The 25,194-nt window shown below is 40.4% G+C and overlaps 1 protein-coding gene across 2 annotated transcripts; it reads left to right on the top strand.

The window, feature by feature from the left end:
• The first annotated feature begins 408 nt into the window (after window positions 1-408).
• Window positions 409-18,477, top strand: pitx3 (paired-like homeodomain 3). 2 transcript variants are annotated; one of them, XM_062400434.1, is made up of 4 exons: window positions 409-604; window positions 7,684-7,801; window positions 12,184-12,389; window positions 16,983-18,477. In XM_062400434.1, the coding sequence occupies exons 2-4, from the start codon at window positions 7,693-7,695 to the stop codon at window positions 17,550-17,552; spliced, it is 885 nt and encodes a 294-aa protein (XP_062256418.1). In that variant the 5' UTR covers window positions 409-604; window positions 7,684-7,692; the 3' UTR covers window positions 17,553-18,477. The 2 variants fall into 2 exon arrangements, with proteins under 2 accessions (XP_062256418.1, XP_062256419.1); XM_062400435.1 differs by lacking the exon at window positions 409-604 and adding an exon at window positions 3,785-3,888.
• Window positions 18,478-25,194: the final 6,717 nt, after the last annotated feature.

Raw genomic sequence — 25,194 nt, forward strand, 5'->3', positions numbered from 1 at the left:
TGTGTGTGGGGGGGGGGGGGTGTAAATGGTCTGTTTATATAGCTCATCACGGTACAGGTTATTGTCAATTATAGAGTACATATATGGGCAGAACTTTGGGATTCAGTATCTTGCTCAAAGATACTTCAGCATGCAGATGGCGAGGACTGGGATCGCACCGCCGACTCTCTGGGTGGAGGATGTAACCGCTGTGCAAACACACAGAAAGAAAGAGAGACACAGAGAAAGAGAGACAGAGAGTGAGTAGGGGGCCGTCCTTTCAACAGTGGACCTGCACGCACAATATTTAGCATGAAGTCAACCCTCTCCTCCTCCCTCTCTCCCTCTCTCTCCCTCTCTCTCTCTCCCTCCCTCCCTCCCTCGCTATACCCTGCGTGGGGATCAAGCCTCACTCTTCCACAGCCTTCATGTCTGACAACACAGAGGGAAGAAGAAAAGGAAGAACAGGGGGTCTGACTGACTGACGCCTTTTTTTCTGACTCTCTGACGCACCGTGGAACTTTGTGTCCATGTCACTAGCAAACCTGAGGCCAGGACAGCCATCAGCCTGCAGCAGCGCTCTCTGCGTTTTCCACGGATTAATTTAACCAGAGCGGGACACGACGTAAGTGCAAATAACCCCACTCTCTCCTCTTCCACTCGCTGCCCTCTGTCTTATCTCTCAGTTAGTGTTTGCGCATCTGGAATCGATCCAGCAAGTTTTCTTTCGTTCGTTCGTTCGTGCGTAAAAGTTGATAAAACCTCGCTGCGATGTAAATAAGGCTCCTGGTTCCATGGAGGTTAAAATGACCAGCTTTTCACAACATCAGCAGAGCTGGGTTCGTTCTGTCAAAATGAAGGCACAGACACTGTTGAGTTTATAGACTGGAAAAAGAAAGAACGAGGAAAGCCAAAGCGAACAGCAGGAGTTTACTTAAGGGAGAGCGTTCCTCTCAATGAGCAGATAATGATGCTGATGAGAGGCGACACATCACACTAAATAAGTGGCTAGATTTTTTAAAGAATATTTCATCTTACATGCACACACACAAATCATCGTGCTGCTGTGAAACACGTTCCACCCGGCGGGTACAGGCTGCGTAAAGGCTCAAGTTCGCTCAAGATTTTACGCGTTTATCCTCGTTTGAGGCCTGTTGGTAGAAAACAGACCCTTTGCGACCTGCGTGGACCTTCCACGCCCATAATGAAAAATATTCGTCAGTGAATAATGATGTTTACGGTTTGGCTTGCCCCCCCCCCCCCAACAAAAAAAAGTTGGCAGAAACAGACATTTGGGGAAGTGGAGAAAATTGATTGGTGGCAGGTGGTTGTGCTGCGGCCACAGGAGACCACGCGGGGAAAAACAAAACTGTCCGACCTCTACAAGCACACACACACACGCACACAAACACAAATACATACAAACATCAACGCACACAAACACACAATAATCGTTTTTGTGTATAATATATATTATATGACTTTATCTCAATTAATAGTTTGATAACAACAATAATATCAATGACAGAATACCAACAAAACGACAATACTACTAGTGTCCATAATAATAAAACCATCAAAAACAACATCAACAACATTAATAATAATTATTATTATTAATATTATATTAATGCGCATCTCACTGAATAATTGTTTTTATTGCCTAAATATTTGATCCAACTATCAAACAAAAAAGGTATGGCTCAAGGCCCGTTGTAAACTTGCATATTTTTATGGTTTATTGAATTAAAATAAACATAATAAATACACACAAAAAAATGCTTTCGGTTTGGAATTTAAAAAGGATTTAACAGAAGCACTACAATGGACGAGCTGCAACCCAGATGGGCTGTGTTTGGTTTACAGAATTATATATATAGCCTACATTTTTGACACATAAACGGATCTAATTTTACATTGTAATGTAAGGCTTAATATTGTTCATTTTATTTATTTTCCTGAATTTTATTCAACACAATATATGATAAATAAATACAAATGAATCACTGGAGATTCACCTTGGAGGTTTCCTGCAGCAGGCTTTTACTTGCTCTTTTGCATGTGTTCCCAGGTTGGAACACATGAAAATTATAATTGTTTAGTTGAGGTTGACGTACAGTGAAATATAAACTCTTTTCTTTCACGTTTTTCACAGAGGTAATAAAGGCCCCGGCCTGCAGCCCCTGTCACAGCAGTCCAAACACAAAAACATGCTGAAATACTGATACTGTCTTTCAAACATACATTGATGTCATATATTTGCTTTTAACTGACAAAGTGGGATTGAACATTTACATACAATATATTTTAGCAAACCCTGTAAGATGATTAAAAAGAAAAACCTAGTTCGGGATGTGCAGACTTAAATATGCTTTATAATTTAATTCACCCTGATTTAGTTTCATTTAAAATAAATAACCACACAAGAGAAAACGACTGAAAACGAACTTAAATCCATGTTCCGTAATATATCGACGATGTATCAGTTAAAATAAGATCCATATTCACCATATCATCTACTTTTCTTTTATCAGCCTCTGCTGGATTTCCCTGGATTCATTTTTCCTGCTGAAACCATTTGCCGTGAATCCGATCCGTGTTTTTCGCACGCGTGAAATGGAGTAAGAGATGAGTGAAATATATTTTTGATGAAGTGTAATAAATTGTTGATGTGCAAATCGTGCGTATTCATCAGCGCCGAAGCGAATCATCATCTGTGCGGCGGCCGTGCGTCGGCAGCGCCTCGCGCCGGCCTCAGCCGGGCGCCCTCAATCATATGCAAATTTGTTTTATAGCAGGACAGAAATTAACATGTACAAACATTGGACTGAAATTCCATCTGCCGCCGGCTCGAGGAGGTCCTTAATAAGTTCTCAGACAGCAAAGTGACACACATCTTAATCAACTCTTAATCCCGGGAATTAATTCTCCAAGCGTTTATGAATAATTCCCAGGATAATGGCTGCGGCCCGTGGAAATGCAAGCAGTCTGTGTCGAGCCTCCGCCAGATGGACCCAACAATTCCTGAAAATTGAGAGGATCTTTGCAGCCATTATTATTATTGTCTACTATTATTACCAAATATATATTTTAATGAGATCTCTGCCATTGGGCGGCTGCCTATGCAAAGCGGGCTGGTTTATGCAAACCGGAGACTCCTCGTCTTGCTCTTCATTTTCGTCCATTTATGAACAGGAGGCGTAAACACGGGAGTCCCCCATCCCGGCAATGCGTTCTGGGCTTTGGTGCTCCACGAAATAGCCACGGCCCTCTGGTATCCACTGCGCTAAGAAGGCTCAGGTTAATCTTTGATTTCCCGGGGTTGCCTCGCACTGGGACGCGTGAGCGCGGAGGGAAATCAGCATCAACACATGCAGCGTGTGCGCAGCGGAGGGGCTCAGGGATCAGTCTGTCAGCCACTTGTTATCTCAGTGATCGCCTGCTGACCATATTGAGCTCAGGAGGGGAGAAGGGGGGACTGTTCCTTGATATGTATATTTTTTAAATGAAATATAATCATGCTGGTGTGCTGGAGTTCGAAGGCAGGGGCGGGGCGTGGGGTGGGGTCGGGGGGGGGGGGGCACTGACACCTTGTTCTGGGCAAAAAATGACTGGCTTGCATTGGCCGCACTGCCCTCGCTGTCAGGCCTGCCAACCTCTCAGCACCACATTGACACCGCCACCGTCTGTCCATCCATCACTGCCACTGGCGAATATAGCCGCCCAGGTCCTGGCTCACATTCATATTTCTGACCAAAATACTGGACCTTGCAGATACTAGACCAGGGCTCTGCTCTCACAAAAGGGACAGCTGTTGCTCTGTCGAACAGCCACCCTGAGCAGCCACTGTGGAACCATTTGTGGAGTGTCTTTGATTTTAACAAGGCTCGGCAGTCATCTACATCAAAGGTAACACTGATTTAAACAGAATTGTAAAAAATTGACTTTTCATTTTATCGATCTAAACGTAACATGTAAAATGCTTGTGTTGAACTCGTCTCCTTTTTTTGCTCTACATTTGTCCCTCAGTGGGAACCCTCTCTCAAAAGAACATGACGATCTAAACTTTATTTAAAAGACAAATCCTGCAGCAAAGGTGATAGCGTGATGGTTGCTCGTGTTTGCCTCTATGATAATTTGCCCATAACATTTCATCGTGGCAGGATATGAACATGGTGCTTCAGCGCTATCAGACGAGGCTCGCTGAAATGTCAGATCAGGAAGACTCAAACACACAATGAGACAAATGTGACGGCAAGTGTTCTCGTTCAAACATGCAAAACTCAGAGCTCGCAGGAAAGCCAACAAATCAGCTTTAATCGAAATGGTATAGGTCAAATTCTGTTGGCACCACTTTCGAAATCCAAACACAGACATTCATCCTTTGTTACTGAGTCATTCTGCAACAAAAAAAAGGGAACAAAAACTAGGATACATTTGTGTGGTTATGAATAAAGAGATAATTTCTGACCCATTAGTCAACTTTAACCCCCAAATCCATATCAGATTTGTATAACTCCAAACAACACAGAGGCAGTGTGCTTACCAAGGTAATCTCTCTGCTGGGAGACTTGACCTCATACTCAGTCTTGCATCTTTTATTCCAAGGGATGTTCTGCAGTCTGGCGATTTCATGTCTTCTAATCTTTGGTGAAATGCTGCATCATTCTCACGGACGCCAAACAAGGAGCAGATGCAAGTGGTTCTTTAGAGTCTCCAGCGAATGTCCCCTTGTGGCAGTGAACAAATTAAATGTCCTTTCACTTCTGAGAGCTGAGGCGTTGTGTGTCACGGCCAGAAATAAGACGGCAGATGTGTTCGATGGGAGAAAAGGGTGGATTCGCCTCTCAGATGTCACAGATATTCTGTGCTAATAAGGTGCTAAACCTTTAATCAGAATATGCAGGTCGGCTTCGGTGCAGCATTATGTTGCTTTGTCAGAGTGACTGACACAATGTTAAGTGAGGGTCGGAGGATGCTGATGACTTACAGTGATGACACTATCCATTTTTGTGTACTGCTGAAGCCAAATTGTAATCACTGTCATTGAACCCCTGAGAGACTAATCTATGTGGGAACTGGTTAAGTTTATAGTATCTTTTATGAATTTTAAAACCCAGTTTGACTGGATAATACTATTATAGGCCATCACTGTGAGTGTTTAAATTGATTTCGTCTTTTCTAACCCTCTAAAACTGGACCTTCTCACATTCATCAATCCACCCAGCCTCCACCAGGTTTTGAAGCTGTTTGGTCAGTGCACTTTTTCACTGGTTCCCTCCAATACAGATGGAAACACGACACACCCTCTGATGAAACAATACTTTCATTCATCTAAAAAATAAACATACTTTATAGTCTTTTTTTACCATGTGTATCGTGTCAGGCCTTGAACAGAGCAGAGTTCATATTCTACAGCTGTAATAAAATCAAAACACGTGGGGAATTTTGAAGCGTGTTTCTGATTATCTAAGTAATTGAAATTAGAAACTAATAAGAGTGAATAAAGAAGGTATGTATCCGTCCTGGATTGTACGTAAATAAAATTATATATCAATGGATAAAAATATAGTTTTCATGATAACAACGCAGTGTCCCATTGTTGCTGTATTTGAAAGACATTTAGAGGTTGAGTGGCTGACTGGGAAGTGTTTACTAACCTTCAGAGTGTAAATAACTCATATGGTCACAGTGACTCTGGTACAAGAGTTCAACAAAGTTGTACAATGTGTTGTTGTTGTTGTTGATGGTGTGGTGCTGGTGCTGGTGCTGGTCCGGGATTTGTCTGACGCCATGCCATACCCTGAACTGCACCCGCTCCACCCACAGCCACTCTCCCCATCACCGAGGCTTCAGACCTAACCCCATGCAGAAAGTCACATGTGACTGGCACACAAAGCACTGGCATGACGGCCAAAAGACCACAGGGAAACACAACAAGGGAGCTCATTCTCCATGGGGGTGGGAGAGAGGGAGGGATGGGAGGGAGGGGGGAGACAAACACGTAGCCTCTAAGTATAAAGCTCAAACCACAGTGCTGACTATACACACACAAACACACACACACACACACACACACACACACACACGCACACTAAACCCCCTACTGCTCAAACTCAGCGTTTGATTTTCAAGGTTGAGGTATTATCAAGCCTTTTTAAATCTTTGATGACATGGATCGGCTCCATCGTCATCTGCTGCAGCCTTTAGACTTTCCACTGAAGCTGTAAACTTACTCAGTGCTGCTGTGGGAAATGTAAACTAAACAGAGGATCAGGGTAAACAGTGACACCACGCTGAGTGTAGATCGGCCGAGCCTTCACTTTATACTTGCTTTATCCTTTTTATTCCTCTTAGTAAATACCTTTGACATTTTGTTTTTTTTTTATGTGTGTGTTTTCACTTTTATTACCTCTTGTGTATAATAATTTTATAAAAAGAATGTTTTCATGGGATTTTATATCATCACAGTTGAGGCACATGAGTGCATCTCAAGGCTGTGGTTTTTCTTTGGAGCAAAATCTCTGACCTTTAATCTGTGTTCATTCCCTGCTGGTGCCATCAATTGAAAACAATAACAGTATGGATTATTAATTGAATATTATGCTTCTTTGTAAAACAAAAAAAAGAACAGCGTTTTGTAAAAGTCATGCAATAACATCTCTCTCTCCCAGCTCGGACAGAATATACAGTATTTGTCCACCAAAGTTCTAATGATGTTAACTCTTCTCAGATAAATAAACATAGTTCTCCACTGTTTTACTCAACGTACCAGCTAGAATTTGGCCTGGAAATACTTTTTTTTACAACCATAACTCTGTTGGTCTCTCCTTGTATCCCAAAATAGTCTGTTCAGGCACAGGTCTAGTTATAGCTGCTTATGTCAGGCTCCTGTAAAGGGATCAGGATTTAGACCACATCCAGGGGTGAATGGAAAGATCGAGGAGAAAATAGCAACAGAGTACACCAACAGATTGGATGAATGCACACAAACCCATTTTGCATGTAGTCCGTACAGTTTTTCAAATGAAAAAGACTCCATCAAAACATCCTCACAAATAGAAACCAAACATATGGAGGAAAGAACAAGATGTAGATTTGAGAGGGAGTCAGTGAGGTCTGGTGTTCTTCAGAAAGAACCAAATATATTACAACAATCATGGTATACTTATTAAACTGGTAAAATACTGTGGATACTTAATACGTTATTGATTCAAACTTTATGATCGATCCTGTTGTTATTGCATACTTAGGAATAATTTCCTTTTATGCCTTATCTTTTTCAAGTCAGGAGAATATAAAATATTTTTTGTAACATAACATGTACATAGTGGCAAAACAAAAACAAATGTTTTTAGACCTGAGTATTGTCTTAGGTTATAGGAAATAAAACATATAAAAAAATAAGCACTTAGTAAATGACATTTCATTAATGTTATGTTAGATATATAAATATGATACAAATCGTAATTATTGAAATTTTATAAAATAAAATAATACAAAATATATACATTTGTAATGCAATAGTATTATTATTTTAATGTTGTGGGTGTGATTAAATGCATTAAATAGACGAAATCGGCAGCATGCAGAGTATTAAACGATGATGTCTGATGATGTTATAGGAGGCTTGCTCTTCACTGTGTCATTGTGAGGATGAAGCCTGACCCTTGTGTGTGTGTGTGTGTTTGTTTGTGTATGCAGAGCCTGGTTATGGATTTTAACCTGCTGACGGACAGTGAAGCCCGCAGCCCGGCGCTGTCGCTCTCCGACTCCGGGACCCCGCAGCACGACCAGGGATGCAAGGGACAGGACAACAGCGGTGAGTCCACACTCTGTCTCTGTGTGAGTGTGTGCGTGTGTGTGCGTGTGTGTGTGTGTGTGTGTGTGTGTGTGTGTGTGTGTGTGTGTGTGTGAGTGTGTTTGTGTGTGTGTGTGTGTGTGTGTGTGTGTGTCTGCAGAGAGGGTACCGCGGTCCGGCCGATGCGCGTTGATAGATGCGTGTGTCGCGCGCACCACTGGATCAACACCACTGATGTAGAGAACGAAAGAAAACGAGCAGGCGGAGGAAACGAAATGCTAAACTACCGAGGCCTCGACTATAATAATGAAAACAGCTCCATTGAGTAACTGTAATGAATGATGGACGCAGCGCAAACACAGTCATTATCTCTCGCTTTAACATCAGGTGGTCGAGCAGGAGCTCCTCTAATCAAAGACAGCAGTCTATTAACGAGCCTCACTGTCTCTGCTTGTAATCGACTTGAAGAGGAATTAAATGCGCACACAGAGACACTGATCCAGCACCAAAGCCTGTTTAATTCACTGGCTGCTGTGTGCCAGCCTCTCCCCCGGACTCTGATCACACACCACTCACTTGACTCTAAATGAAAATCTACTGCAAAAGAGCATAAGGGGCGTGTGACGCTCTCTGGAGAAAATCAGGTCCACAGAGAATCAAGAAAAAGGCTTAATCAGACTTAATCTTATTCTATAATTTATAGGCTCTTGGGTTGCTCTGTATATAAGAATAATAACATTATTTGTGTTTCATAATGACAAAAAGTCAATTAAGTGCAAAGTGCTGTGACATTTTCCAACTGGACTTTACTGTATAAAATGAATTTCTTCAGGGACATTCATTCACATCAGGGCTTCATCGGGACCGAGTGGATTGTGCTGATCTGTCACAGAGTTGGCTCATGTAGTTCAAGTTGACACCAGCCTTTTAATCACGTTCAGTAAATGCTGATTGGTGGATTGTCAGTGATAACTCCAGAGGAGGAACAGATGGAGGAGTAAGAGATTCACTCTCTGCTTCTGGTAACTCTTTCCTAAAGTGACCATCTGAGCTTACTTATACACAGACGTAATGTGACACGTGTCACTGTATATGACACAAATTCAGCTGGGTGGATTCTCTAACAACTTCTTCATGCAACATCTGAACCCTCATCTATCCGTCTATTCATATCTCTGAAGTGGTGTGTGTGTAACCCAGTCTAATTGATGTGGTTTAGAAATCCAGTCCTAACAAACTGACGAACGCAAACTATTCTAGAAAGAAATGTGGTGTGAAAATGTTTTCACACGTCTTCGACTGCACTATTCTTTATTAAGGAGGTCTTCATTTCGTCTTGAAGGGTTTTATTCTAACGAGAGATATATTTACTGCCTGTAAACTGTTTCTCTAATGGGCCTAACTGTCAAATTGATTTTATTAAAACACATCAAGATGGTGTCGGTTAGCAGTGAGAGAAAAAGAAAGACATGTAACATCAATGTTGCATTATTTATGTACCATTCAATAAAGCTGTATTAAAATATTAATAATATTTATTAAATACTTTACAACGTTTTTTTCTAATCTCATTTAATATAAATTAGGATTCACGTTTTCTCCCCAAATCGTATTGCTGCTCAATGGTGGGAAAGCTGAGGCTACAACCCTCCTCAACTTGCTCTTGCACAAAAGATTCCAGCAAATAGTCCAATCCCCTTAAGAAAATGTTGCAAAAGGACTTTTATTGATGAAGGACAATATGAATATGTCTTCTCCACCAAATTTTACTACAACATGCTGAGTAGAAACTAGTGCTGAAAGATGAGACTCGTCTTTAAAAATATTAACATAAATAGATCATGTTTTCATAAATTGTTGGCTTTTGTTAAGAACGAAAACAAAGCTTAAATCTGTATTCAGTTATACTGCAGTAGCTGTAATATGGATGCCACACCTAACCACACCAGGTCGACGCCCCTGCCACAGGCACGGACAAGTGAGCTACCTCACACCCATGAATGAATGACCTGAGTTTGTTTCCTCTCTCAGGGAAAAAAAAGTGCAGCTCCCATGAAAACTTGAGTTATTTACTCCTGAAAGCTCTGACCTGACCACAACATAGTGTGTATTTGATGCTCCCGCGGTCATTATTTTCATCAGTGCACTTTGATTCTGGACTTTGCCTCTTGTTGTCCTCTTCCAGATTAAAATCCTCTGAGAAGCTGACCTGGAACAACTCTGTCATGTCGACGCATTATCAGTCAGATTGCTCCTATTGTTGGTCAGTGCGTGGCTTTAAAAAGGTCTGCCCTTTCCTCTGTATTGCGTTATAGACTTTGGCCTTAAGTGACAGCTTACCCAGTGTCAGTTTACTGCCATATAACAGCCTCGGCCTGGCCCTTATTGGTTTTACTGGTGGCCCTGCGGAGCCTCTTTTTAAATCCTGCTGATCATTTTGAACTGCTCCCAGAGAGCTAAGCCCTCGCCAAACAGAGCCCAACCTGTCCCAGTCACAAAAGCTTGATCCAAAGGATTAGCTGGCAAACTAATTTCACTTCTCTCTGTGAGGTCCTCAACTGTGGGAGTCAGATGTGGCAGCGAAGAGCCCTGGCAGACATAACATAGTCCTTTAAAAAGCACTGCGCTGGGGGCCAAATGCAATCAGCTGCTGCTCCTGCACATCTCTGAACGGAACGCAGTGTTTGGATTTATACTCTCCTGGCAACACCCTGCTTGTTGTTTTCCAGCCTATGGTACGGTGGGGATTTCAGATGATGTTTGATCTAGTCACTCTCAGCAGGGATGGGCCAGTGTTGGTCCAGGGTGAAAGGTGTCAGAGTGATGTGCTGTCTAACAGATACTGGTACAGATCTGAGTATTGTTTCTGATCATGTTCATGTCTTTATAGTCACACTTTTCGTCCTCTAATGTCTAACAGCAGGATAATGCTCCATGTCACAAAGTTAAAGTCTCAATCTTAACATCAGTGGCCTCCACAGTCCCCAGGTGGGAATCCAGTCTGCTATACCCGACTGATGACATCAAACTGGACTTCCATCCAAACTTGGAGGAGAGACTGTGTTCTAAGAGTGGGAGGAGGTTGACATTAACCTGTTGTGGACAGATCCAGACATGAATACATAAATGTCCAATCTACACTGAGCCTTGAGACAAAGGGCTCAGTGATACGTGTTTCTGCTGGTATTTACCCTGGGTAAAATAGATATATTTATTTTACTCCAAAACAAGTAATATTTAAATGTAAATTTGTATGCAAAGCACCAAGTTCCAAATGTGCAAAATCATTTTCAGTTCAATATTAGAAATAAAGTAGCATGAAAGGACAACGACTCAGCAGTACAATTAGAAATCAACACTCACTCAGCTAACACTTTAAGAAATATGGAGAGTATTATTAAGTTTGTCAAATATTAAGCGGTTCAGCAATATTTTATTTTCTCCACTGGATAGAGGCAACTAGGATATTTAAACATATATTCACCATAGTTATATTATCAAAGACCATTTACTATAAACACCATAGTTAAGTGAACTTTATAGTTCCCTTTGATGGTAATTCATATTCATACTCTAGCACTTTTCAGAGTGAAATATTGTCAACAATAGTTAGGCCGGTTAAGAGCTTACATACTAAACAGACTGATGAGATCAATTATTTTATTGTGCAAATGCCACAATTTCTGTCTTAGAGCAGTTTGTTTAGCACAACATGTGTTGTTACTAAAAATACATGTTGGTGGCAAAAAATACACAAGATTACTTCCCCCTTTGAGTACTACAAAAAAAGAAATCACAGATTTTGTGGTAACATTTGTTATAATCCCAGTTCTGGTTTACTTGTTTAAGATGGACTGGTGGCAATTAGTATTCATCGGTTCAATTAATTGGTTTTTGTTTCATTATGTATTATTATTATGTATCAGTGAAAGACATTATACACTGAGAGTGATTAAGGTCCTAAGGCCAAATGTTCGTTACAAACTTGAACTATCTTAGTAATATTGTTGTTATGTCTAAAAATGTTAATAGAACTTGATAAATAATTCATTATTTTTAATATAACCTAGCACATTTTGCTACTGTAAAATATTTTAAATCACAACTGTGCTAGGATTAATAAATCTAACTATAACTTTCCTCCTACTGGTAGACCACTTGTCACCTAAGCATGGAAACTGTGGTCATAGCATTTATTTATGTTTATTTTGTTTGAAGTAAAAACAGCCCTTTTCAATCAATGAATCAAATTTATTTTGCTCATAGTCACAAATCACAATTTTCTTTTGTTCTCATGGATGTATCTTGCTTAACTGTCTACTCTTATCTACAACATGTTTCTACCTAAGTAGCCCCTCCTGATTTCACCATGAAATAAGTGTCCTCTCTGTGTTTTTTGACAGACACAGAGAAATCCAACCACAACCAGCTGGATGAGTCCAGCGCCGAGGACAGTTCTCTGAAGAAGAAGCAGCGGCGGCAGCGGACTCATTTCACCAGCCAGCAGCTCCAGGAGCTGGAGGCCACCTTCCAGAGGAACCGCTACCCCGACATGAGCACCAGGGAGGAGATTGCAGTGTGGACCAACCTCACCGAGGCACGGGTCAGGGTGGGTACATGCACTCTCCCATGGTCCCTCCCTCGGGAGCATACGACCCTGATCATGTTCTTATACAGCGGCGGATGTCAGTAATGAGGTTCTCCTAGCTGGAGGTGTTCTAATCAGGGAGATGTAATATTTGGTTAGAAAGAAAGCTTGCAGAATAATATTAACTTAATCACTCAGAGCTAATCATATCATATTAATAAAATATGAATAATAAAGGTGTACATTTTGTCAGCCTAATACATACTGTTGGTCGGATTTCCATGATGGTCACAATAGATATTTGTGGTGCCCTCCAGGTGAGCCTTTTAGTTGGGCCAAATCTTCCACTTCATCCAAAGCAATCCAAAAAATGCAGTGCAGATATGGAAAGATATTGAGGGGTGCACATAGAGGAAATCTTCCCCTCCAGTGCAAAGGTGACACATTTTCATAGCACCAAGCAAATTCAACTTCCGAAAAGGGTTACCCTCAAACTTAACATTTTGAGGCCTACTTCTGGTAAAGCAATGCTCACTCTGATTATAAACATGGATTTTTTTTAATGCAGCACTGTCAATCATTTAAATGGAGTCGGCCCATGTGTGCAGCAGGGTGCCAAAGCAAACGTTGTTACATAAAAGCTGCTCCTCTGCTGTTTACCTGATGATCGTTGTGATGGGAGATAAAATAGTTGTCACTGTCATAACTTTCCAGAGCTTTAAAATCCTATCTAGGATTATTACAAACCAGTGTTCTGGCTCTGACAAGCCTTTAATCGCATTAATCTGTCACTCCAACTGTACTTCCAGAATCAAGTTTCATTGTCTCAGTGGCACAGAACACCCCCACCCTCCCTCAGCAGCGCATGGATATGCTGCCAATTTGTTCAAAAATTGGCAGCATATCCATGTGGCATGAAAAACATATCTTATATCTATATCTGGGGATTTTTTCATTATGTTGGATTAAAGAGGATGACGACCACAAATTGCAAACTCAAAAAATCTTCCAATCTGTGTATTACCTTAAAGATAATGTAAAATTTGAAGAAATTACACTATAAAGAAATTGTAATGCTATGGCCACACCAACTAGAAACCATTGAAATATTATTGTCACTATACCCTAGTATATTATTTCTGTAAACATTTTGAAATATCAAAACTTTATCCATTGTACATTTTATGTAGTGAAAGACACAGACAAAGTGTTATTGAGCAAGGCAGGTATGAAAGGGATAAACTACAAAATTAAAATTACAAATATGTTAGAACAATAAAATCAACTAAATAAACCGACAAAAGAAAGACAATTAAACAAGGGGTGCAAGTCGGCGCTGAAATATGTTATGATCATTTCCAAAACATTCTGTCGTCACATAGTTACGTAAATGTAATTCCTACATGGTAAAAAACAATACATGGATGAAATATCTTTTAATGAGCTCAGTAAGATGTTTTATTACCTTCTATCACACACTAAAGCTAAATGTCAGAAGTGCAGGACAATGTGCCCACGCCCAGTGGTTTGGTCAGTGTAGCTATATGGAGCAGGAGGACACACATTCTGATGGATGACAATACAGTTGCTGGCCTGCCTGACAAGTAATGGATCAAATTAATGTTGGCTGGATGAAAGGTCACATAGCGCACACTCCTGGTTGTTATTTTGAAAGGACAACAGACTTTGCATTGTCTCTTTCCTAATGTCCATCAGTGGCCTTTGTAACCCCTGCATGTAGGCAAATTCTTACATGCCCAAAATACTTCACCTGTCGACCTGATTCATAGCTGTTGTTAATCATCACAGCTGCAGCCCGCCTCTGACCGAGGGTCTCGGGATAGGGGGGTGTAATTTTCTTTAAATGTGTGTGATTTCAGAGAATATACAGTATATTGTCTTTATTAATGGTAAATGCGCACTGCAAATTTGCAGCTTCTTGCATTTTTGACTTTGCATGTGACTGCATCTCATAAAAAATGTTCTTCACATTCATGCAAACTCATATCTACTTTGCTGCAGGACAGGTGACTTGAACACCATATGTGTCATGAATTCAGTATTTTCATAACCAGGTATCTTATGAAGAAAAGTTCGACTGGCTCTTCGGCCTGAAAGCTAACTGTTAGCATACTGACACTTAAACTGTGGGGTGACTGGACTGATATCAAGGGCCAAGTAAATGTATTTTTGCAAATGTTCAAGTTGATGTTGTGTAGAACACGATATACACGATATATATCCCTACGTCATTGATTGACCTTTAATTGCTTGATTAAGATTAATTAATGGTAAAGAGAAAGAAATGAATCTTAAAAAAGAGCCTCTATCAACCTGTTTTCTCCCACGTCTTTCTTCGGGTAACTCGGACACCATATTTTTTAATGTATTTATCCAGTATTATGATTAAGTTATTTATTTAGTCTTCATTCAATATTTAATAAATTAACAAAGTAGATGATGTGACCTGAACAGTCAATATTAAAGTTGAAAATTAAATGACGTAAAAACCATCAGTGGTAAGGGCTGTGGCTACAAATCGAGTCAAATCAGAGCTCTTAGTCAGCTGAATGTTCCCCTCATTCCAGAAACTATTTATCAATCCACCTCCAACAAAGATGTATCCATAATTAAAAACCAATCTTCCTTTAAAACTTTCCATATTGTATTTTCATATGCATAATTAATGAAGATATATTTTTTTCTAAAATCATAATTGTAGGCCTTACTTTCTCCCCCTCTTGCAACCACAGAGGTCATGTAAATGAGGCTGCAGATGAGCCACTGTATGACCTTGAGCTTCGGCCTTTTCCACAAACCTTCAGATAGCATTGACTCTGAGTCACGCTGAAAAAATTGGTTAGCTGCTGTTGGTCAGTGTGGGGCTTCCCCTGCCGTCACCGAGTTGAATGGAAAAGTCAGAGTCATGCACTTTACAGTCATATTAATGATCAACAGCATTCTGTTGCTATAATAACAGAGGATTAGATGATACACAGCATGTGTGCCGAGTGGATGGAGAGACGGATGAAATGCCTGTAAAAGTTTAATGAGGATTAATGACATTTGATACTAAACTATGTTAATATGAAAACTAACACACAAGTGTGAACAAATGACCAGGAGGCTTCTGGATGTATTTCCACAAATTAAAGACTTCTGTCTGATTTAGAGCAAAAGTTTGTCCAGAGTTTTACTCACAGAGGCAGTTTTCATTTCTAAAAACCCTCAATTTAGATTTTCCTCTAAAGCTTTAATTCGTTTCATATCCTCAAAATATAGGACCATAAAAAGACAAATGTGAAGATTGCCCTCCCCTGACATTTCTTTCACTGGGAACTCACTATTCAAATAAGTAAATGATTAGTTTTAATAAGCCTTGCTTAATATGACTGTTTGATGATACACTTCAATTGACTTTCATGGGATCATAATGTCAAAAATTCACACAAATATTACTGAGAGGAGTCAGGATACTCTGACTGGATGGGTTTTAAAATTTTAAACTTTATTGACCCCTGAATCTTCCTGGTTTCATTTGAAAATAACTTTTTAGTCTCTATTTCTAAGCTTGGTGTGGGAAAATATTATCAATCCAAAGTATAAGTGAAGCTTGGAAAGTGAAAATTATTCACTCCACCGACATTTGAGCATTTCTGATTTGCTGTGGGCAAACCAACTTAATTTTACACTGCCATTTTCAAACCAATTTAACTTCTTCATCTATGAGTTTCCAGCAGTTTGTGATGATGTGTGTACACTAAGTCTGTCTCCATAACAGCAGTCTAACACCTGATAGATACACTACTGCTTTCGTGATTGCAAATACATATTACACACAACACAAATATTAGCTTTATGCTAGAATTTTTAAAGTTTAAAGAGACTTAAAGGTTCAGTGTGTCGAATTTAGTGAGATCTAGTGGTGAACGTGCATGTTGCAGCTGAATACCCCCCACCTCACCCTCTCCTTCCAAACATGAAAGAGAACCTGTGGTAGCCTTCAGTTGTCATAAAAACCCATAAGGAGCTTAGTTTGTCCAGTTTGGACGACTGTAAAAAATATGGCGACTTCTATAGAAAGGAGCTGCTCCTGATTTTTAAATTTAAATAAAAATATTTAAATAAAAATGCCCCATTGTAGTATAATGAAAACAACAATTAAGATAAAACTCACTAGTGAAAACATCACTAGGATTATTTTATATACAATTTCTACCAATAGATCCCTTTCACCTTAATCTTACACACTTGACCTTACATCTTTCAAAATATAAAGATTTGCATAATCAATAAAGTCATAAAGAAACAAAAAAGATTTGTGGCACTGATGCCAAATAGAGTCACAGATACTTTTGAGCCTGAGGGCTGATGAATCGTCCTACTTTTTAGTGATTTGGATCCTGTATGAACACATAATAATCAGCTAAAGATGTTGTTCCAAATTAGCAATATCTATATTTCTTTTTTTTCAGAATAATTAACCAGACTGTTCCATATGTAGTCGTGCATATTTCATGTTATTGAGAAATCAAAGTGATAAACAGGTTTTCCCAGCTATAAAGGGAGTTACAATTTCCACTCAAAGTCTTTGTCTTCTTTTGTCTTCCATAGGTCTGGTTCAAGAACCGACGTGCCAAGTGGAGAAAGCGGGAGAGGAACCAGCAGGCAGAATTATGCAAAAATGGCTTTGGTGCCCAGTTCAATGGACTCATGCAGCCATACGATGACATGTACACAGGCTACTCCTATAATAACTGGGCCACAAAGAGCCTCGCAAACAGCCCGCTCTCTGCAAAGAGTTTTCCCTTCTTCAACTCAATGAATGTAAGCCCCCTATCATCCCAGCCAATGTTCTCCTCTCCCAGCTCCATCCCCTCCATGAACATGGCCTCCAGCATGGTGCCCTCAGCGGTCTCAGGAGTTCCCACCACTGGACTCAACAACCTGGGCAACCTCAACAACCTCAACAGCCCCGCAGCGCTCAACTCAGTAGCAGTGACGGCAGCCACTTGCCCCTACGCCACCACAGCCAGTCCCTATATGTACAGAGACACCTGCAACTCGAGCTTGGCCAGCCTGCGACTCAAGGCCAAACAGCACACCAACTTTGCGTATCCGGCAGTGCAGAACCCTGTGTCCAACCTGAGCCCCTGCCAATACGCAGTGGACCGGCCGGTATGAAGAAGTAGCTCCGACGTGACCCCTGACCCAGCCGAACAGCTGTAAGACCACTGTTACCCAACTTCACAACTCTTCAACTCCATCTCTAAGCTACAAGATGTGCTGCAGACTGGCAGATCAGATTTTGGTGGTGAGGACAATCGTCAAATGGACTTACTCAGATGGACCACCACTCCTCACAGGAATTATACCCCATGTGTGAGACTGACACTGAACTGACCAACTGCTTCAAAGGATTTCTAAAGATTATTATCCATTATCATTTTTTTCCTTCTTTTGAACTGCATGATTAGAGTAAACGTAGAAACCAAGGGTAAATAAATCATGGTGATTCACCTGGACTGGTGGTCAACATCTTGGCCCAAGAACATCATTGCCATTGTCACAGGAAAAGGGACCTGTGGCTCCAATGCAGGAGACTTGGAGGATGTATATATTGGACTTTTTCTGTTTTGTATGTGACAAAAAAAAAATATCTGAAAAATGTAGTACTTTTAAGATGAGAAAAAGCATGTTCTTCAAAAGCAAGGGCCCTAAGTCAATGTACTACGAGTACATCTGTCAGGAGCTAAAAACTTTGTTGTGAATTCCTCACCCCTTGGAAGGTCATAGGTCAAAGGTCAGCTTGGGTGGGTGAGAAGAGGGCATTACTGGAAAGTGAGCACACCCTCAAGCGGTTTAACACAAAACCCCCCAATTTACACTCATACACCAGAATATCAGCAAGATTTTTCAACTAAACCACTAAAAAGCCATCGAGTATATAGATTTGTGTGGTGTTATACTGTACAAAGGGAGTCCATGACTGTAAAAAATGTATGTAAGAGTGCAGTTGTTATAAGAAAAAAATCAAGCTTTTTTTCCTGGTGTAGCCTGCTTTGTCTCATTAAAGAACCAATTAAAAGATCCGTTTTTCTGAACTACAGATGGACTTTTACATTGAACCAAACACCTCATGTCCTGCAATATCTCTGATCTACAGCCCATCCATGTGACCCGGGCTAAAACACGATGTTCTCACAACAACGAGTGCAGCACCATGGAAACTACGTCTCACTTCCATGGCAACTCTTACGCAACGGTGAACAAGAGTAGTAGGTTGTCGGGAGAGCGGTGGGAGGAGATATAGATGTTCCCAATTAGCTGCTCGCTGATATCTTTGACCTACACTCCGAGTGGTAACTGCAGGGTATCCAGTAACGCAGCAGGAATTCACAGAGGCCGAGGCTGAAGCAGCACCAGGATTACATAAGGGCCTCAAGGAGCGAGGTGTCCCATCGGAGCCACAAATGAGGGGTTAGCAGCCCATCAATCCCTATCAGCCCCTGCAACTGTTTATTGCTCTGACATTTACACTGTGTGCTGGTGTGTGTAAGTGTGTTTGTGTGTGTGTGTAAGTGTGTTTTAAACTGGTTTCCTAGTTAATTTTACATTTTTAATCACAAAGTTCTCCCCTAAAAATCCTTTCATGACAGTGGAAACTAAAGGTCTCCACATTAAGACCAATCATCACTGAGATTCTACTACTTATGCAAGTATAGCTCCTGCTCATGAAATTTGTTTTATCCTTTGCTATAAAACACAGAAAACTAAACAATTGAGCAAGTATTTTCAAAATGTATGTAAAAAGGAATATTCATATTGTGATAAAAAAACTAAATGAACAAAAAATGGAATTTGACTATTAATTTTTAACTTGAAATCCACGTAAACTAATAACCTTCAAATTAAACCGCAGGGTCATGTAAACATTACTAAATTAACACATAAAAAAGTAATTTGGTGCTTCTACACAATCTGACTGATGAACTATACAAATTGAATACTTAAGCATAATATTCTAAACTCAGGGTCTGCTTGACAGTTTTTGCCCAATAGCTTTCAGGTAGAGTTCACATTTCACATTTCACTTTTTCTCCGTGAATAGAGTTAGTTTGTGGAAAGTAAGAGGTTGAAATCAAACCAATTAAAAAGACAAAACATTGTGCCTCGAAACCAAGAAAATCATAATCTATTAACGTTGTCTCAAATTGTTTCTTCAACTTAGTGCATAATTGCAAAATTCTCACCGTGGAGACTTTTTGAGGATTTATTCTAGAATTTTTATTAAATTACAGACTCATAAACCAGAGATTTCCAAACATGGAAGTCCTCCCCACACTGCAGTGGTTTGGGAATACAAATCCTATTGGAAGAATAACTGGTTTAAACATACTTAAACCAGCCTAATATTTTCTTTAAACCTTTTTATTGGAGGTTTCTTCAAAGGTAACAAAACTACACTACACACAATTCTGTAGTATACGATTAAAATCTGTGATTGGTGGAGCTCGCTGTTACCATGGCAATGTTTACCCCAGTTGTGAAAATCTTGTCAGCTCTGATAAGATCATTCAGCGTTACGTTATGTTAGCAGCAAAGCAACCATGATTTCCCTTTGTAACATGCTGTAATTTTGCTGTTGCTTTATGGGATATTTAGTTCCTCCACTCTTAAAATTATAATGTAAACAGTCTTTTACGTTTTTTTGTTTTGTTTTAATTTTTTTTTTTTTCTTGCTCTGAATCTGGTTGGCCAGTCTTCAAACTTTTGGGTTTCCGAAAATCCTTATCTTAATAAGGATACTATTATTATTTTAATAAGGATTTTGTGAAACACCAATTGAGTCAATTTCTTACAAAAATAAAGATTTTTCTGAAATGGAGAAATTTAATGGGAAATATACTTACAGAGCCATAGCTGTTGGCAGCCACTGTAACCACAAACAAAACCAATAGCTACAACCAAATACAAATGTCTTTTTAAATACATATACGATATTTGTGTGATGATGTTGATGTTCAAATTCAGTGAATGGCAGACTGGGGTGAGAGAGGAACTGGATGTGTAGGGAAGAGCGGGGTAATGTGAGACATCTTTTACATTTGCTCCCCTCTAGGCGTGCTAAAATGATATATCCGTCAAATGTACACATTTCCCATTAATTCAGGATGTTTTCCAGCAATGGAAATGATCAGAATGTCTTCAGGAAAAAGAGCAGTGAAAATATGATTGTTTTTTAAAAAGTGGTCTTGTGTCTCACTTAACCCCAGCTTAGGGGTAAAGTGAGACAGACCAGAGAAATCAAGGGGGTAAAGTGATCCACTTGGCAAGCTCCTCCTCCATCTCATCTGTGAATATTCTCTTTGCCTCAGCTACTGCACCCCAGGCTACTGATTTTACTTTCCCTTTCTCTTTTTTCTTTATGAATCTTTTGAGGGTTGTCTTGTCAATATTTCTATCCCTTCCAGCTTTTCTTAAGGACTTCTTTCCTTGCATGACCTCAGCGGCTGCACTCTCCATCTCTGCGAGGGGTGTTTGCCCCAGATTGTCTTCCTGGTGTAGTTTCTTGGCATGATGGCTTTTCTGCAATGTTTATGACATTACAAATAAAATATATGTAATGTAATATTACACTACAATATGTTTAAGACTAAACTTAACTTGTGCTTCATGTCTCACTTTACCCCACAGCCAACATTTTAGAAAAAAACACATCTCTTAGCAATTCAGGCTAATCTTCAGCTAACATCAATCACATGGTTTTATATGTTGGAAGTTCATAAACATATGTTTTACATGCAAAAAACACAACATAATTACCACAGCACCAGCTCCAACTTCTCCTTCATGGCAGGGGGGGAATGGGAGGGGCTTGAAAACATAATGATCACATGACCACAAATGTGTACCGTTGCCTGGATAGAGTGTCTCGCATTACCCCGCTCTCCCCTACCAACAGTGAAGCATGTAGCAACGTCCAGCGGGACAAGAGTGGACCAAAACCTCACAGTAAATAAATCAACATGGAGAAGTAACAGTTAAGTGTGTGTGTGTGTGTGTGAGTGTGTGTGTATGTGTATGTGTATGTGTATGTGTATGTGTATGTGTATGTGTATGTGTATGTGTATGTGTATGTGTATGTGTATGTGTATGTGTATGTGTATGTGTATGTGTATGTGTATGTGTATGTGTGTGTTTGTGTTTGTGTGAGAGAGAGAGAGAGAGAGAGACAGCACTTTGCAGTTATCTCTGCTGAAAACACAGTGTTATTAATGTCATGAAGCAGAACAGATCTCTATTCTCTGTAGTTGAAACTGACATAGTGAAGATTTCTCTTCTCTTGTTTTAAAACTTCAGAATTATAAAACACCAGGCCAAGTTCACAGCTTGAGGATCCAAGGTTTTAATTTTAAAATAACATCAGTGCAGGCTGGAGTGTGATCAAAGTACAGTGTGCTTGATACTGATCCATGTAATATGATATTCATCAGAAATATCCATCATCCAGAGAGGCCAAGTCTACTCTATTTATTAGCAGTTCCAACTGTTTCAGGATTGAGATTAAATGTGTGATGAATTCATCAGACATAGAGCAACAGTTTTTTATAATCTCACATCTCCCTCATCAAGAGAGGTACCGTCTCACTACAGACAGCTGAGAGCTTTCCAATTCGACTTCCTGATCTGACAGCAACTCCTCTCCCAGTGGCCCTGACACAAACCTACTTTGTGGAGTGAGGTGAGTGAAGCGGTCACAGTCTGTGCTCTTCACCACCACGCCATATCAAAGAATCAATATTCCACTGGAGGGGAGACGTGTGCCGGTCCCTTTTGTTTACTCACACTACAAAACTACAGTGAGCGAGGAGGGAGCACAGACCGTGGTCTGGAAAAGAAAATACAAAGCCTGTGGATGTTCTAACGATTACCTCAGAGAGTAGAGAGAGACAGAGAAGAGACAGACAAGAGAACGGATGAAGGAATTAGAGGTGGCAAGATTTGATTCAATGTCCATTGTTCTGTATGACACCTAAAGAATAATTACCATTCCATACTGCAAACCATAAATATGAAGTAAAAATAATTGGTATAAAATATTTAATTCAACAATTAATTGATAACATATGCATGTGTTTAAAAACAGAAACAATATTATAATGGAATACTCTGGGTCACAACAATAAACAGATATACATAAGATATAAGATTAAATGAGGCATTAATCTGTACAAGGTCTAACACAGATCCAATGGAGAACCTGCAGCCCCAGGGCTTATGTGTGAAGGAGAGCATGGCCTAGGAGATAGAGCGGGTGTTCTGCAACAAGAAGGTTGCTGGTTTTAAATTCCCATCTGCATGCCTAAGTGTCCTTGGCAAGATACTGATCCCCTAAATGCCCCTCATAAATGTTGAGTGTACTAAAAATGTAAATCGCTTTGGACAAAAGCGTCACCTAAATGACATGACATGTAATGTAATGTCTTGTTTCTTGGTCAGAGAGCTACTTCTAGTAAAACACAACCATTTCAACATGCACTGGAGTGTGCCAGTCTGCAGAAACATTTACAGGTAACACTGTGGTTACTGTTCCACGTCCGATGATGTCTCCACAACTGTGACCATGTCATCGGCGGCGTCCACATCCACGACCATTTGTCTGCTCAGAACTGAAGTGTTTGCTTCGGAGCCAGAACTCACTCATGGTGAAGTGGATGACGTTGGAGCAGTACACGGCTGGGCACCTGAAATGTAGTGTTCTGTGTCGTAATCAGATCTAAAACAAATAATATAACGTTATATTATTACAAGTAAGATATCATAAATATCATGATATGAGACGGTGAATACCACATTTATCAAAAGAATAACCTCTTACCATTCCTGTAATAAAAGCCTAAGATGCGTGCCTAACGCCGGGTTCACACCGGACGCGGAAGCGACGCCTAAGCGCAGCGCCAAGCCAGAAAAGCCAGCTTGCCCCCATCCACTCCCATGTTAAACCTTTGTGCGGTTCACACCTGACGCCTAGCGTCGTGCAGCGATTGTTTTGACTCATAAATCGCAGTTTGTCAGTGAATTTTTTTTTCCTGAGTCTGTAAATCAGCCGCCAAACTCTGACCCATAGCCGCCCATTTTGCGTTGAGTGCTTGCTAGTATAGTTAGCATGCTTTGTAGAAAAGTGACGGCTGATGTTGTACTCTTTGAAAACTGCGACAGTTTCTCGGCATATCAGGCATCAGGCACACAGCCTTCGATTGGACTTCAGTGAAAAAGTATTTTGTTGTCCAGTATGTGTTAAACACTCGGCACTCCTTGTCAACTTTTCGTTTCCTTGATCCGCTCATTTTACAGAAAGGCTCACAGGGCAAAGCGAAAACGTGAAGGGAGATCATGTGCCCTTTCGAGCCCTATACACCACACTCCTGGTCAAATTAAATTAGCTGACCCTTTTATCCAAAGCGACTCACAATAAGTGCATTCAACACTGAGGGTACAAACCCAGAACAACAAGAAGCAAAAAAGTACAATTTCCTCAAAAATGGAAAGTAAAACTAAAAAGTGTTATAAGTAAGTGCCATTTAAGTGCTAATAAATTGTTAGTTTCAAAACAATTTTTTTTTTTTTTTAATTTTATTTGAATATTTGAAGTACGGCGGGCCGGATTGAAAAGCCCAACGGGCCCTACTTTGCCCATGTCTGGTGTAGAACCAGAATCTTTTCTGTAAGTGTTAGTGACTTTAATTTCACTCTGGCCGCCATGAGGTTGGCAGTGGAGGTTGATGAGCAGCAGCGTGACAAGGGCCCCTTTAGGCTGATGGAAGGTTTTCGGTCAGAACATTGCCCACAGGCCTGACTTCTTCCCATAACACATAGTGTTGTCATCACTTCCGATGGTAAATGATGCCAATTCACCCAAATGTAATGTAAAAGAAAAACAGTTCACTGACACTCACATTGAAGCACTTTCGGTGGTGGATAGTGGTCAACACGGACACGGATATGGGATGCAGCCCCATAAACAGCAAGCTCCACCTTCTATCACAGCCACCATTAAGGCCTTTAGCTATTTGTGCAACTTTAGCTCATCTGTGGGATTAAACCACATGGGTGAACCTTCTCTGCCCATGCACATCAATGAGTCTCGGGTGCCTGGTTGTCCTTCCCTGGACAAGTTTGGTAAGTACTGACCTTGCTTTCTGGGAACACTCCACAAGATCTGCTGTTTTGGAGAAGCTATTACCCAGTTGTTGAGCCATCACAATATGACACTTGTTAAAATCACTCAGATCTCTGTGTTCGCCCTTTTTCCTGCTTCCATCTCATCAACTTCAAGATCACTGTTCCCTTGCTGCCTCATATATCGCACCCTGTCACAGATGCCAGTGTAACCAGATGATCAATGTTATCCACTTCACCTGTTAGTGGTTTTAACTTTGAGGCTGATCAGTGTATATCAGCTCAACTGAGCCATCAGAAACGTCTGGACATTTCCCTTGTGGATCATTTTGTACCAGACACTTCCAGAGTCCGTGCACAAGGATAAAATGAAATAACACTTTTATTACTTCCTTAGAACTTGATACAAACGTCGTCACCTCAGCACCAAGCCAAAACTCATAACTGACATGCTTCTGTGCAACTGGATCTGTCTGTAACCTGTCACTGCAGCTTCCTGGGGACCAATATCACTTTTACAGAAAACAGTGGATTTGTGTTAAAGCAGTTAACATTTACATCTGTTTCCAGTCTGTGATATACACCTCCACTGACATGGAGAGAGATTTAAGTCAATATTTGAAACTGTGTTTCACAGATATTT

Source organism: Platichthys flesus, chromosome 12, assembly GCF_949316205.1.
Source record: "Platichthys flesus chromosome 12, fPlaFle2.1, whole genome shotgun sequence".
Classification (NCBI taxonomy): Eukaryota; Metazoa; Chordata; class Actinopteri; order Pleuronectiformes; family Pleuronectidae; genus Platichthys; species Platichthys flesus.